General features: G+C 39.4%; 1 protein-coding gene across 5 annotated transcripts in view; it reads right to left on the bottom strand.

Moving 5' to 3' along the window:
• The window catches only part of PRKN (parkin RBR E3 ubiquitin protein ligase), a 1,277,841-nt gene that overhangs the window by 1,054,741 nt on the left and 207,015 nt on the right, over positions 1 to 16,085 (bottom strand). For 4 of the 5 annotated variants that reach the window (XM_043511264.1, XM_043511262.1, XM_043511261.1 and 1 more), the window contains exon 2: positions 8,790 to 8,807. The exons of the other annotated variant lie outside the window; for it this stretch is intronic. In XM_043511264.1, coding sequence (XP_043367199.1) covers positions 8,790 to 8,807 — 18 coding nt within the window. The remainder of the gene's footprint in view (positions 1 to 8,789; positions 8,808 to 16,085) is intronic. 5 annotated transcript variants of the gene reach the window in all.

The following is a 16,085-nucleotide window of genomic DNA, read 5'->3' on the forward strand; positions in this document are numbered from 1 at the left end:
AGTCATCCACAGTTGCCGTAGCTCCTGTGACTGCTTGTTTCCGATCTTGTTCCTGCCTTGCTCAAACCCTGCTCCTGATTTGGCCCAAGCCTTGCCTCACTCCAGGAAACCCAACTCTGACCTTAGGCTACACTTCCTGACTTCTGACTCTGGCTCTGTCCCTTGGCTCTGGCATCTGACTTCAGCTTTGACCCAGGGCTCCTATTCCTGGCAACTGACTCCTGCATTCCTGCATGTCTTACAAAGCACGCAGCAGTCCTTCCTAACTTTTATGCACCTTCACTACTTTTTCACTATGCAGCATATTTGCCTAAATTTGAAAACCATATGTATGCTCTTTTAGCAGGAATTGTTTTATAAACTGGTCTGCTAATGTGGTTTAATTGTTGAGGGAACATAAGTGTAGGGCTTCAGTTCCAAAGAATGGGAATGTGTTCCTTGACTTTTGCACAACAAATGAAAACAGAAAACAAGAGTTGGTTTATAAAGCTAGAATCCACTGGTAAAATCTTGGCAATGAGAAACTTCTCAGTCAAGTAGAAAATTCACCACTTTCTCTCTCCCTTCTGAACCTTGAGGTTCAACAAAAAAAAATAAAATGTAACTAGACAGAGACGATTCAAGAGTCATAGATTTTTAAGGCCACTAACTACTAACACTGAACTATTAAACTACTAAATTTTAAATTACTATCTATTCCACACAAAAACTGTAACTACTTAGCTAAGAGTATGTAGAAGACTGGTAGTCTCTTGGACTCTGGGGCTCTGCCTCTAAGCCATGAGGCAGTGACAGGAACTGAATGGTGGCAGACATCTCTCTTCCTTATATGCCCTTGTAGCAGAGCACAAGGACTGAAGAGCACATACATGCCCTACAGGTATTGCTAACCAAAAAGACTCCAGTCTCTGTCTCATGCGGTACATGCGCACCATCAACGGAATAGGCATATGGACAATCACTCAAAGAAACTGATCAAGCTTCCAAATCGTTCTATGTAATCATAAAGATGCACAGAAATCCTTAGAAAATAAAAAATGTTATTACAACTAATTTCTGTTTATTAATGTCATTCCAACATATTGACACCTGGATAAAATCCTGCTTTTGGATTGCCCAGACATTATAATCAGCAAGAGAAAGCATTGCAGTACATTCCATTTTGGATAGTATCATGTCCCATTACTGTGAACAGCAGCAAGATTTCTGGCTAATTAAAATAAGTGTCAAGTACTAATAATTGCCAAGGCACTGATTAAAAAAAACATTTTTTCTCCCTGGATATTGCATTTTTCTCTTATGTGACAGGACGTGAATATACTGCAGCATTAACCAAAAGAAATTAACTCTTCAACATGTCTGAATTATACTATCAATGGACTTTCTGCATGATTATTACACAGTTGCCATGTCACATAATGGCAATGCCAAACACATGCCACTCAGAATAATCAGTAGATACTGGTTAATAGATACTTTGCATCTGGTCAGTAGATACTGGTTTCCTGTGTACTAGTACAAAAATGGATTTCTGACATACCTCAGGTACAACAGATTTTTAATTAATTTTTCACAGATAGAACAATAGAGAGAAGTTGCAGAAAAAAGAAATAGACATAGGGAATCACCCAAAACTCCCCAAAAGGTAATGCAAATCATTTTTGGCCTCGAGGTGTACTTGAATGAGGCAAGTTGAGTATGGGAGCCTTAAACCTTCTCAACCCTTGAGAATTTTTACAAGTAATTAAGACCATAAGAACGGCCATACTGGGTCAGACCAAAGGTCCATCCAGCCCAGTTTCCCATCTTTCGACAGTGGCCAATGCCGATGCTTCAGAGGAAACCAACAGAACAGATAATCATCAAGTGATCCATCCCCTGTCGCCCATTCCCAGTTTCTGGCAAACAGAGGCTAGGGACACTCAGAGCATGGTTTTGCATCCCTACCCATCCTGGCTAATAACCACTCATGGACCTAGCCTCCATGAACTTATCTAATTCTTTTTTTGAGTGCTGTTATAGTCTTGGCCTTCAGAACACTGTCTGCCAAAAACATCCACAGGTTGACTGTGAATTGTGTGAAGAAATACTTCCTAATATTTGTTTTCATTTGGTGACCCCTAGTTCTTGTGTTATGATGAGTAAATAACACTTCCTTATTTATTTTCTCCACACCAGTCATGATTTTATAGACCTCTATCATATCCCCTGCTTAGTCATCTCTTTTCCAAGCTGAAAAGTCCCAGTCTTATTAATCTCTCCTTAGAAGGAAGCCGTTCCATATCCCTAATAATTTTGTTGCCCTTTCTGTATCTTTTCCAATTCCAATATATCTTTTTTGAGATGCGGTGATCACAGCTGCATGCAGTATTCAAGATGTGGGCATATCATGGACTTATATAAAGGCAATATTATATTTTCTGTCTTATTATCTATTCCTTTCATAATTGTTCCCAACATTCTGTTCGCTTTTTTGACTGCCGCTGCACATTGAGTGGATGTTTTCAGAGAACCATCCACAATGACTCCAGATCTCTTTCTTGAGTTCCCAGCAGTTCAGCAGTACTAGTCCTAGCACCATTGGGAGCCTGAGTGTCGCTCTCGCTCTGGCAGCCATTTTCAGCATTGTGTCAATTAAACCTGCTCAAAGCAAGTCAGGCTGACATAGTGTTGAAAGGCTGCCAAATCCAGAGAGCTGTATATGTAATGGACTTCCTGAGGAAACTACAATCCATCAGTGATCTTCCAGAAAACACCATCCTGGTCACTATGGATGTAGAAGCCCTCTACACCAACATTCCACACAAAGAGGGACTACAAGCCATCAGGAACAGTATCCCTGATAATGTCAGGCCAAACCTGGTGGCTTACCTTTGTGACTTTGTCCTCACCCACAACTATTTCACATTGGGAGACAATATATACCTTCAAGTCAGTGGCACTGCTATGGGTACCCGCAGGGCCCCACAGTATGCCAACATTTTTATGGCTGACTTAGAACAATGCTTCCTTAGCTCTCATCCCCTAATGCCCTTACTCTACTTGCACTACATTGATGACATCTTCATCATCTGGACCCATGGAAAAGAAACCCTTGAGGAATTTCACCATGATTTCAACAATTTCCATCCCACCATCAACCTCAGCCTAGACCATTCCACACAAATGGTCAATTTCCTGGACACTACTGTGCTAATAAGCGATGGTCACATAAACACCACCCTATACCGGAAACCTACTGACGGCTATACTTACCTACATGCCTCCAGCTTCCATCCAGGACACACCACACGATCCATTGTCTACAGCCAAGCTCTAAGATACAACCGCATTTGCTCCAATCCTTCAGACAGAGACAAACACCTACAAGATCTCTATCAAGCATTCTTAAAACTACAATACCCACCTGCTGAAGTGAAAAAACAGATTGACAGAGCCAGAAGAGTACCCAGAAATCACCTACTACAGGACAGGCCCAACAAAGAAAAGAACAGAACGCCACTAGCTGTCACCTTCAGCCCCCAACTAAAACCTCTCCAGCGCATCATCAAAGATTTACAACCTATCCTGAAAAATCCCTCACTCTCTCAGATCTTGGGAGACAGACCAGTCCTCGCTTACAGACAGCCCCCCAACCTAAAACAAATACCCTCCAGCAACCACACAACAAAAACACTAACCCAGGAACCTATCCTTGCAACAAAACCCGATGCCAACTCTGGCCACATATTTATTCAAGTGATACCATCATAGGACCTAATCACATTAGCCACACCATCAAGGGCTCGTTCACCTGCACATCTACCAATGTGATATATGCCATCATGTGCCAGCAATGTACCATGTACTATCTCTGCCATGTACATTGGCCAAACCAGACAATCTCTACACAAAAGAATAAATGGACACAAATCTGACATCAGGAATCATAATCAAAAACCTGGTTGGAAACACTTGAACCTCTCTGACCACTCAGTAAAAGATTTAAGGGTGGCAATTTTGCATCAGAAAAGCTTCAAAACCAGACTCCAGCGAGAAACTGCTGAGCTTGAATTAATATGCAAACTAGATACCATTAACTTGGGTTTGAATAGAGACTGGGACCGGCTGGGTCATTACACATATTGAATCTATTTCCCTAAGTTAAGTATCCTCACACCTTCTTGTCAACTATCTAAATGGGCCATCTTGATTATCACTACAAAATTTTTTTCTCCTGATGATAATAGCTCACCTTAATTAATTAGCCTCTTAACGTTTGTATGGAAACTTCCACCTTCTCTGTATGTATATATATATCTTCTTACTATATGTTCCATTGTATGCATCCAATGAAGTGAGCTGTAGCCCACGAAAGCTTATGCTCAAATAAATTTGTTAGTCTCTAAGGTGCCACAAGTACTCCTGTTCTTTTTGCAGATATAGACTAACATGGCTGCTACTCTGAAACTTAAAACATCTGTATATTTTTACAAGTCTGTGAAATCTGAATTGGGCAACTTACCTCATAAAATCTCTCAAGTTAGTTAAAAACTGAGGGCATTTATAAAACTGTGAGCCAAATTACTTTTTCTATTGCTTTTCCTCTTTTTGTATCTCCTGCTAAAATAAACATGCCTGCCCTGCAATGCATTTGATTTTTTTAAACCCAGTGGTATTGATACCTTGAGCTGGGAGAAAGGGGGACAGGGAACAGTGGGGAAGAAGGGAGAGCGAGCAGAAAGGAGCTTGGAAAGGAAAGTTTAGAGGTGGCAAATGTGGCTGATGTTTGTGGAATTTGATACTGCAGGGAAATAAAACTTGTTAGCTTTAAGTTTCTGGCACAGATGCTGTTTTAAGCACACTTGAGAGGGTGAAGGGCAGAGAGAGAGGTGTCTCGCTCCACTCAACATGGTGATGAACAGTGGTTATCAGGAAAAAAATTGCTTAAATCACATTTTACAATTGTATTGTAATGCAGCAATAATACTGACTAGTACAGCTGCCATCTAGAATATTTTCAGGTTGGCTGTTTGTAGAAGTCTCCTCCATGGCAGTCTTAGTTTGTTTGCATGCAGTTCTTGTGTAACCTTCAAATTTGCTGGGTCATACAGTTCTTGGCTGCCCATAAAAATCTCCTCCTGGTACATGTGGAATTAAGGGTGCTTTTAGTCAAGGCTTGGGTGTTTGACATGCTATCTTAATTCCTGGAAAACTATCCACCACCAATCTGGAGTGTCTGATGTTGTCACTTGCAAAAATGTGGTCCAGTTCTTCATTGTATGGTCAGGTAGTGGGAGCATTACCAAAGGTTCTGTTCTTGTACCTTGTCTTCAGGTATTTTTTCTGGGGTTCCATTGCTTTGACTTGGCACTGGGAACAGCTCTGGGAGTGCCCCCCACCTTCCTGTGCTCTGACAGTGCCCTGTAGATGTCTGCATTCTGGTGACTCTTCTCCACATGGGACTGGACACACAGTACTTCAAAGATGACAATCAAGTTGAGGCGCTCTGCAGAGATCCACATGGAAGCTGTCGGTGGGTGAGGGGGCAAAGTTGCAATCGGTATTTGAATCCAGGTGTGTGAACTCACCACTACCTGGTACTGAAAAGCAGTGCACCTGGCTGAGTGCCAGCATTTAAACCAAGAGGTGACATCTGGTCGAATGACTGTGAAGCAGTGGAGGGCACACAGGTACACAGACAGGCTGATCCATGTGTGAAGCAATACAGCCAGATGAACCCTAGAGTGAATAAGCTCACTGTGGAGTGAATTTACTCCTGTTCCAAGAATTACTTACTGCAGCCTAAGATGCCAATTAATTCATTTTAAAAAAAGTGGACATAAGGTACTGTAAGGCAACCAAAAGTTACTCCAAAGTAACATTCCCATGTAGATGAGCCTTCAAACATCCATCCCAAACACACTGCCAAACTCATCCATTTCATCCTCAACCATAACAATTTTACATTCAACAATAAACACTTTGTCCAAACCATACCAACTGATATGGGTACTAGAATGGCTCCCCAATATGCCAACCTCTTCATTGGCCATGTTGAAGGAGAATTTTTGGACAAATGCATCATGAAACCAGTATACCTGAGATACATTGATGATATTTTTATCCTCTGGACAGGTGACTTAAACTCCCTCATAGCTTTCTAACCACAACTTCAACAACCACCACCCATCCATTTAACTCTCACTGGAACACTCTCACTCTAGCATCAACTTCCTGGACATCACAATCAGCTTCAACAATGGAACCCTACAAACAATTAAATATAAGAAACCCACGGATCACCACACCTACCCTCAAAGATCCAGTAACTACCCCAGACACACTGAGAAATCTGTCATCTACAGCCAGGCACTCAGATACCACAGAATATACTCCACAGAGAAAGTCCGGGATATACACCTTAACATATTCCAAACCGCCTTTACCAAACAAGGACACTCCACCAGAGAAGTAGATCACATCATGGAACTGGTCACCCAAATATCCTGTGAAAAACTGATTCAATACAGAAATAAAACCTCCATGTCAAAGTAGTAGGCCAAAGGGGGACAAAGGAGGGGAAACTCGCTCTTGTTTGCAAGGCAGCGAGGCCTTGGCGGCCAGCATCAGTAAAGCAGCCGTTGTCCTCATGGCTGAGAGGCCTAGTGACTAGAGTCAGTAAAATGGCCCTTCTCCTCAGGGAAGTGATACCTAGTGGCCAGAGTCAGTAAAGCCATCGCTGTTTGCAGGGCCGTGAGGCCTAGTGGCCGGAGTCAGTAAAGCTGGACTGTGCTGCCCAGTGTCTATCATTTCAGATAGCAGCACCCAATATTCCCAATATTAGGCCATTGCTCCTAATTCCTTGGGCAGTCACCACTCCCCGCAGTGGATGCAGGAAAGAGTAGGAGGACCCAGGCCCACCCTACTCCACCAGGTCCCGACCTGTAGAACAAGTGGTCCCAATTTCAGGTTCCAATTCCTATTTCATTAAATGCGCTCCCTCGGCTGCTATCTACCTGGGATTTCAGCTCCGGTGGTTCCTCTCATGGCAGCAGTCACCAACCTCTCTCTGTCTCTCTGGTCACCTGGGTTCTCGTAGTAGATTCAGCGGGTTTGGCCTCCTCTGTTTGGAACTCTGGTGGCTGCCTGGCACTCTTCTCCTCAGTCAGCCCAGAATTAGCTGCTTCCTTTTATACCCCGTCTCCAGCTGCAGCGTACCCAGCAGGGATAAAGGGGTGGGCCCACAGGGAACGGTTAACCCTTGCTGGCCCAGGGACGGGGTTGATACAGCCCGTCATGCCTCTCTGACCACACATCCCTAGTTGCCACCTGTCACCCCACACTGGAATCCATATGGGGTATCATCAAACAACTACAAACAATATTCAATGTAGACCACATTCTGAAATAAATCTTTCCTGAACCCCTTCTTCTGGCTTTCAAACAACACCCCAACCTCACCAAACTCATCATCAGAAGCAAGCTCTCCACAGACTAGGACACAGCAACTCAAAGTGGCACCAGCTCCTGCCAGAAAAACAAATGCAAAACCTGCGGACAAATCTCCACTGCCTCAATGATCAACACCCCTCACAACACCCCTTTCAAGATCTGTAAGTCCCTACACATGCCTGTCACAACATGTGGAGTACATCCAGTGCATTAAATGCCCCAATAAGAACTATGTGGGTGAAACCAGGCAATAACTACACTCCTAGATGAACTCAAACAGGAATACAATAAAAGACAAAAACACCATATCACCTCTGGGTAAACACTTTTCAGAAAGTGATCACTCTGTATCTGACTTCTCAGAACTCATCCTCACATGAAACCTGCACAACACTTTCAAAAGATGAGCCTCAGAGCTTAAATTCATAACTTTGCTAGATGTTAAAAATCATGGATGAGTAGTCACACCGGATTTATGGTTTATTACAACAATCTACAGCCCACTAATAACACCCCTCCAGTAGCCTCTCCCCTTTCTTTCCCCCCTATGACTGGAGGGGTGTTAACAGGAGGCGTTACCTCGATTGGTCTGTTGAAATATGTGCTGACTACCTATGCTAAACACTTTGTTCCACCTTGTGTTTAGCTGTGACACTGAGTACATTGCCCAGACCTGAAAAAGTGCTCTGTGTAAGCTTGAAAGTTTGTCTCTCACCAACCGTAGTTGGTCCAATAAAAAATATTACCTCACCCACATTGTCTCTGTAAGCCTTCAGAGAGTTACTTGCATAAAATATGCATGACTCTAGCTAGTGATATCCAACTCAATTCCATTAGTGCTAAAATTAACCCTTCTCCCCCTCACCTAAAACACAGAAGACAGTTCATTATTTGGCTCCTTAGAACTGAATATTCACAAATCCAGGCACCAAACAAGGATCCTCTCCAGAAGAGATCTCACAAACTAACCATCTGTGGTACTTGGTACACAGTGCCCTCTCTGTAAAGCTATTTTTTGGGTGGCATTATGATGACATACATTGAAATTGGGCCAAATTCCTCTGAAATCAATGGAGCTTCAGGCATTTATAGCAAGAGATAATTTGGCCCACTAATGGGAGTTTCTGATGTACAAGGAATGCAGGGTAAGGCTTTGTAAAGAAATTATTGATGAATATTCAGGTAAAAGTACAACAGACTACACAGAGGAGTCTTATATATGAGTATGGTGTTCATTTTCACACATATAAACCCCAGCATAATTACTTCTCCCTCTGATCCCCCAGTCTAGCAAACAGATTAATAAGATCCCCTTCTACCTGAATTCCAGCTGCAGGAACTAAACAGACACTCACCAGTTTTGACAAAACCAACTGAAAAAACAGATTGGACAACAGAGATTAATGATCATTGAACTATGAGCATGTTTCTTTTCTTCTAACTGGCACAATTTTGTTTATTTTTATTTATTTATTTGTCTTTCCCCTTCTTCTTTTTAAATTTTCTAGTGAAGGTTATGTCCTCTACACCACAAAACAGTTGCTAGTAGTGGCAGGGCCAGGTGATACTGTGAGCTTCTCCTCAAAGCATTAATGGACTTACTTGCCAGGTTCAACAATTATTTCAAAGACTGGTGTTTTGGTCTAGACTCTCTGTCACTCAAAATCCCTCTATTTATGCCCTTCATTCCACAGAGAAAACCATTCTAAAGAGTTATCCCTCGTTGCATATGTTAAGACCCATAAACTCTCTGTGAGCACAATTGAGGGCTTCCATTATTTACTTAATTGGTATCTATTTTGATTAAAACTGTCCTATAAAATAAAGAAAAGAAACAACAATGAAAATCCCAAATCATTAGAAATTGCCACTTTACTGCCTTATTGAGTGTTCAGTGTTTAGTAATGTCACAAAGAGTGGTTTCTACTCTGCTTTATTTGTAACCCTAATCCATTCTCTAAAATCTAGTGACGAGGTTATTGACCTTTGGTAGGGACGAATGTTCTTTTATAATCATTAATTTGTTTTAGTTTTCTAGAGGGAAGCATTTTATTCTTGCAAAAGGAATTTCCTTTTTCAATTACATCCATGAACAGTTAAAAAAAAAACTCAACAAGCCCCCAGCTATATAATAAATCTACTGAAGAGCGTGTGTGAAAGAAGGGGACATAAGAATTAAAAGATTATTTTAATCTCAGTGCATGGGAATTAAAGAAGTGAATCCATTACTTGTTAAATAATATTTTAATATGAACAATCATAGCACTGGGCTATAGTGAATGTGAATGTTCAGTTTATGCACTGTCTTAAAGGGATCCAGGCTTGGATTAGAGTAAACTGGATGAAACTCAACCCCAAGAAAACTGTAGGTATGTCTACACTATGGAGACTACATTGGCATAGCTATGTCAGCATGCCTATGCCAGCATAACCCTTCAATGTAGCTGCAGCCTCCACTAACAGAAGGGATTTTTCTATTGGTGTAGGAACTCCACCGTCCTGAATGACATTAGTTATGTTGATGGAAGAACTCTTGTGTCAACATAGCTTTGCCTACACTATGGGTTATGTCCGCATAGTTACATTGGTCTGGGTGTGTTTTTTTCACATCCTTAACCAAAGTAACTATGCCAATATAACTTTCAAGTCCGAGGTTATGCTGGTAGGTTGGTGAATAATTGATGGAGGTGATAATGACTCCCTCAGAAAGGGAGTTTGCCCACCTTTTGTTAGGGTTTGTTTATATAGAGAGACTCAGGAAAGCTAAGATGAATTAACTAAAACCGCGACGCGCATAAATTAAAACATTAAATTCATTCATCGATGCTCCTATTCAGGAGTAAAGTGACCTTAGTTTGCTGTAGCGAAATCCAAATAGGATTAAACTACAGTGAATTAAGACCACTTGACTTCTGAATGAGAGAGTCCACGGAGGGGGTTAGTATGTTTAAACTTATGTGCTTTCACTTCACACATTTAAGCCCTCTCTTCACTGCTAGAAAAGCTGCATTTTTTTACCTCAGCTTTAACTAATGTATGTGAACTATCCCAAGGTAAAAATACAGTGAAGACAAGGCACTTTAATTTTGTTGTGAGGTAATCTAGGCAAGTTCAGCACTACAACCCCACCTGCTGTTGACCTTGCCTAGTTTACCTCATGGCAAAACTGAAGTGACTATTCTTCACTGTGTTTTTACCTTGGGATAGCTCCTGTGTGTTAGTTACCCTGAGATAACTAATATCTGTCTTTTAGCAATGTAGACAATGGCTTACTTAATTCATCTTAACTTTCTTGAGGGTCCCTGTGTAGACCAACCCTTACTCGCATTCACAATGCAGCTTTCCTGTTTTATCCTCAGTTATTTGGGGATCCCAGCAGAAGCAGTGACCAGCAGTGTATCTGTCATTGATTCATTATGATTTATATATACAGCCTCTGAAAAGGAGCACTTACCTCTTTCTATAGGTGGTCTAACAATATATTAAATATGCAATTACAAATTGGCTCCAGTACTCTTTTCTTGGCCATTAAACAACAAATCGATAACAGCTAACAATAGCCCTGCAGCAAAACATATTTAGAGGCTCCCAACAGAGGCTTTCCCATTTATATTTGGCCAAAAGGTTTAAACTTTTTCTCTTGGCTGGAAGAGCCATCCATGCTTTTGTTAACGCTACACTCTATTACTGCAATGTGCCTTCAGTGGGGTGCACCTTCAAAACCATTTGGAATCCTTAGCTAGTGTTTAATGAAATCCCTAATGGCATGAGTTTCATGTGGCTTCAGATTTTATTGTGAACATTTCTCCCAATTATATCTATAAAAACCCTACCTTACAATGGTATTATAGATTACTTGAGGTGATTGTTCATGACCAAGGTTAAAAGGAATAGTTGAAAAAAAGAAAAAAGTATCTGTATTAATTTAAAAACACTGGGAGATCAATGCTGAACACTTTTGAAAATCTGACGTATTGTGTGCACATGACTGGTAATCAGAACAACAAAGGTGAGACTTGAGAACAGAGAAAAACTTAGGCCCAATTCAGGGAAGAATTTAAGCATATGTTTGATTTTAAGCGTGTGGGACTGAAATATGTGCTAAGTACTGTTCTGAATAAGGATTTTTTTTTCTGAATTCGGGTCTTAGAGCTGAAGATCAGGAGATGTAATAAATAAAATAATTACAAGGCCATAAATTCTTTACATAGTTGCAGAGAGTAGAATGGGGGAGGGAGGGGAAGAACAGGTGGTCTATCCACTCTGACACAATGCTTTTTGCAGGAGTATGGGTCTTAATGAACACTTAATGAAGTAAACTGGAGTTCTTCCATTGCCTTCAATGAGTACTGGATCAGGCCCTATATCACTAACATATGCCATTACTGCCTCTTCCTAACCTATAATCACTGTATTAATATACTACAACCATTACTTAGTAGTCCATTTTACTGCTAAAATACCATTAAGTGTGTGCTTCTAGTAACTAAACTAAACTTTTTATTTCTTAGCTTCAGGCTATTGCTTGTTCTATCATCTTTAGAAAATGAATAATTCTCTTCTTTCATTTATATAGCTTTTTATAATCCTGTAGTCTCCTTGAGTCTTTTCTAGACTATATTGATTTAGCTCCCTTGGTCTCCACTTGTGCCTTATTTGTTAATGTTTCTATAATTTTTGTTCCCTTTGTATTTTCTTCAGGTTTTTCTCGGGTCTTTTTGAACAGTAGATATCAGAAATGAACACAATATTCCAGGTGTGACTGCACTTGGACTATGTAGTGTGTCATTATTACCTAATTTGACATGTGGTCCCTTACATACATTCAAGTACTGCATTGGCATTTTTTGCAAAGGCATCACATACTGAAGTTCGTATATAGTTTACTCTCTGCCCTATATCTTTCTCATACTCAGTGCGCTCCATATCGTCATCTAACCCCCATCTTTTAGCTGTGCAATTTCTTCTGAGATATATGACTTTACATTCATATTGAATTTCACCTTGTTGAATTAAATCGGGACCACTTTGGCCATCACTCTGAAATGCAACAACCTCTGAAAGGAAGGAGACAGCCTTTAAATAGTACAGAGCAATATTATCAGACAGTTCAGGCCAAGTAGAGAAGACCGTCTTATCCATCTATCGCTAAGGCGGCCTAAATGACTTTGCCTTGAGGAGGTACACATGACAGAGCCAATATATTTCAATGGAGTTTTCAGTCCGCTCTTTTACAGCTACCATGCCAAAGCATCTTTTTTAAGCAGTTTATTGTTACATAGACTATGGAAGAATGTGAAATTCAGCGGTCACTCCTTCCCTTACAAAAAGTTACATGAGATTTTTAAAGATCACAAGTGGTCAGGATCTTTGCTTTACATTTTATATGAAAAATGGCACCTGCTGCAATCCAGTGAAATTTAACACTATGCAGGGGCATTAGATTAGTACTGACTAAGAAAATAGTACTATCCTGAAATAGTTGAATTACCAGCATCACTTGTTATAACACAGATATTTTCCTTAGTGTTTTTTTGGCAGGTCCAAACCTGCTTAGTTTATGAGATCTCAGAAACTCAAGAGCTAAATTGGTATGGTGTTATGTTTTCCTAGACCCAAACAGAAAATAACTATTTTGAAACAAAATTATTTTTCTTTTAAAGAAAATAAGTAAAAATAAAATGTCCATGAGCTCACAAAGGGTTTGTCTCCTCTGACAGTCTGTACTAACTAGACCTGTGCAAAAATAACCAATTTTTTTGGTTTGGTTGCTGAACCAAAAAATAAAAAAGGTTTTGCATCAACTCAAAACGACCAATTTTAAGCCAAGCAAAAAAATACAATACTAATTCATTTCAGGTCAAATGAACTGTTGCATTTTGTTTAAGATTTTTACCTTTAAAAATAATAAAATTAAAATACAATTCAAAATGAAAAGTTATTTCAAATAAAAAAGCTGAAACATTTCATTTTAAAAGTGTCGAATGAAACATTTTTTCATTTTCTGAAGAAGAAGAAAAAAAAACATTATCAAAACAATTAGACAAATCTGATTCAAATTAACAATATATTTCAGTTGCTCTGAATTAGCATTTTTGGTGAAAAAATTTTGCTCCAAAAATGTCACACAGCTCTGGTACAAAGCTCTGAGAACAAAATGATGGCTGAGAGACAGGGTATGAACAAGGAACTGAGTGGAAGCATGAATTGGTTGCTCCTGCTTACTTGCTTGATGCAAGGAAGGTTATTTATTTGTTTCCTACACTAAATACACTAGAAAGCAAATGCAAAATTAAAATCCTATGAATACTTCTGACATAAAAGTATTAACCCACTACAATGCAAATCTAGGGAGCTCACTTCATTCAGGTTATAATGTGAATTGAGAGGCAACACATCACTCTTGACAGGATTTAGGTACAATCTTTTTTTTTTAGTCATTATTATTGAATGTCATTCAATATATTGATCAAACTACTAAATTAAAAGATCAACTAATGATCTGTATCTCAATTTTATGTCAACCTTAATCTACCTTTTTAGCCACCAGCCTATTTTCCTTGTTAAGAAAGTATACCAAGGAAGGTTAAATGGTGGCAGTTAGTAACAACAATTTCCAAAGCATTCATTGATCTTGTTGATGGTTTTGCCACTTTTCATTTGCATCTCTTCTTAGCCAGTCCAGTACACAACAAAAACTGAAGCCAATTTCTGAGGTCTGCGTATTGCTAAAAATAAATTATTCTGATGAAAAGGATAAAAAGGAGACACCAGGTTTGATCCTGCAAGAACTCTATGTGAATAACTCCCACTGACTTTGTTGAAATTCCCAGAATCGCGCCCTATAAGTTGAAAACTTATCACAAGAACAGAAATCAAAACTTTGAACAAAAACTTTATCATAATCAAAGTATAAAACACATGAATAATGACAACTCAAATGACTGCCTCTTGGAACATCTAATTTTGGAGACCACAAAAGGAACAGCTGCTTTTAACTCAGTCCTAACTAACATATAGGAGTGGGTAAAGGAAATAACTTCACTTGCACCACAAAGTAATGTAGTCCAGAATATTACCGATTTAACTCATAATTAAATTGGAGAATTCACCACCACAAATTAATACGGAAAAAAGACCATAAAAGGATTTTGAAAAGGATTAGAAGATTACAATACATGGATAAAATGAATGTCTGAAATTAGAATAAAAATTGCTAAAGAATATAACTTCATGATTTAGACTATAAGACAAAACCCAGCAGCACCTAGGAGTTAGGAAGAAACTCCTCCTATAGTTCTATTATTATAAAATAGGCTTCTTCCTAAGCATCTAATAGTAGCCACAGATGGAGACAGGATACAAGACTAAATGGACAATCATCTGATTTGTTACCACAATTCTTATGTTTTTATGTAATATATAGGGCTGTCAAGTGATTAAAAAAATGGATCAAGATTAATCGCACAATTAAACATGTGAATAATCATGCTGTTAAATAATAATAATAAAATATCATGTATTTAAATAGTTTGGGGGTAATTTCTACATTTTCAAATATATCGATTTCAATTACAACACAGAATACAAAGTGTACAGTGCTCACTTTATATTTATTTTTATTACAAATATTTGTGTAACGCCGACAGACCCTGGTTGTCAGTGGGATTGAACCTGGGACCTCTGGAGCTTCGTGCAGGAGCCTTTACTACATGAACTAAAAGCCAATTGGCTGTTAGTTAAGGCTATAGAGCAGACTCATAATCCATCAATCAATCAATAAATCAATCTCTCTCCCCCCCCACAGTACTACTAGATTGAACAGAACACCATAACCAGAAGGTGTGTGGGTTAAAGTTGCACTGTAAAAAAATGAAAGAAACAGTATTTTTAAATTCACCTCATACAAGTACTGTAGTGCAATCTCTATTATGAAAGCTGAATTTACAAGTGTAGAATTATGTAAAAAAAATTACTGCATTCAAAAATAAAACAGTGTAAAACTTTAGAGCCTACAAGTCCACTCAGTCCTACTTCTTGTTCAGCCAATCGCTCATACAAACAAGTTTGTTTACATTTGCCAGCTTCTTGTTTATGTCACCTGAAAGTGAGAACAGGAGTTCTCATGACACTATTGTAGCTGGCGTCGCAAGATATTTACGTGCCAGATGCACTAAAGATTCATATGTCCCTTTATGCTTCAACCACCATACCCGGGGGTGAGCATCCATGCTGATGACGGGTTCTGCTCGATAACAATCCCACCAGCGGAAAGGCTAATTTTCTTTTTTGGTAGTTCGGGTTCTGTAGTTTCCACATTGGAGTGTTGCTCTTTTAAGACTTCTGAAAGCATGCTCCATATGTCGTCCCTCTCAGAATTTGGAGGGCACTTCAGATTCTTAAAACTTGGGTTGAGTGAGATAGCTATCTTTAGAAATCTCACATTGGTACCTTCTTTGTGATTTGTCAAATCTGCAGTGAAAGTGTTCTTAAAACAAACAACATGTGCTGGGTCACCATACGAAACTATAATATGAAATATATGGCAGAATGTGGGTAAAACAGAGTAGGAGACATACAATTCTCCCCCAAGAAGTTCAATCACAAATTTAATTAATGCATTATTTTTTAATGAGCATCAACAGCAGGGA

The sequence above is a fragment of the Dermochelys coriacea genome, chromosome 3 (genome assembly GCF_009764565.3).
Source record: "Dermochelys coriacea isolate rDerCor1 chromosome 3, rDerCor1.pri.v4, whole genome shotgun sequence".
In the NCBI taxonomy this organism is placed as follows: Eukaryota; Metazoa; Chordata; order Testudines; family Dermochelyidae; genus Dermochelys; species Dermochelys coriacea.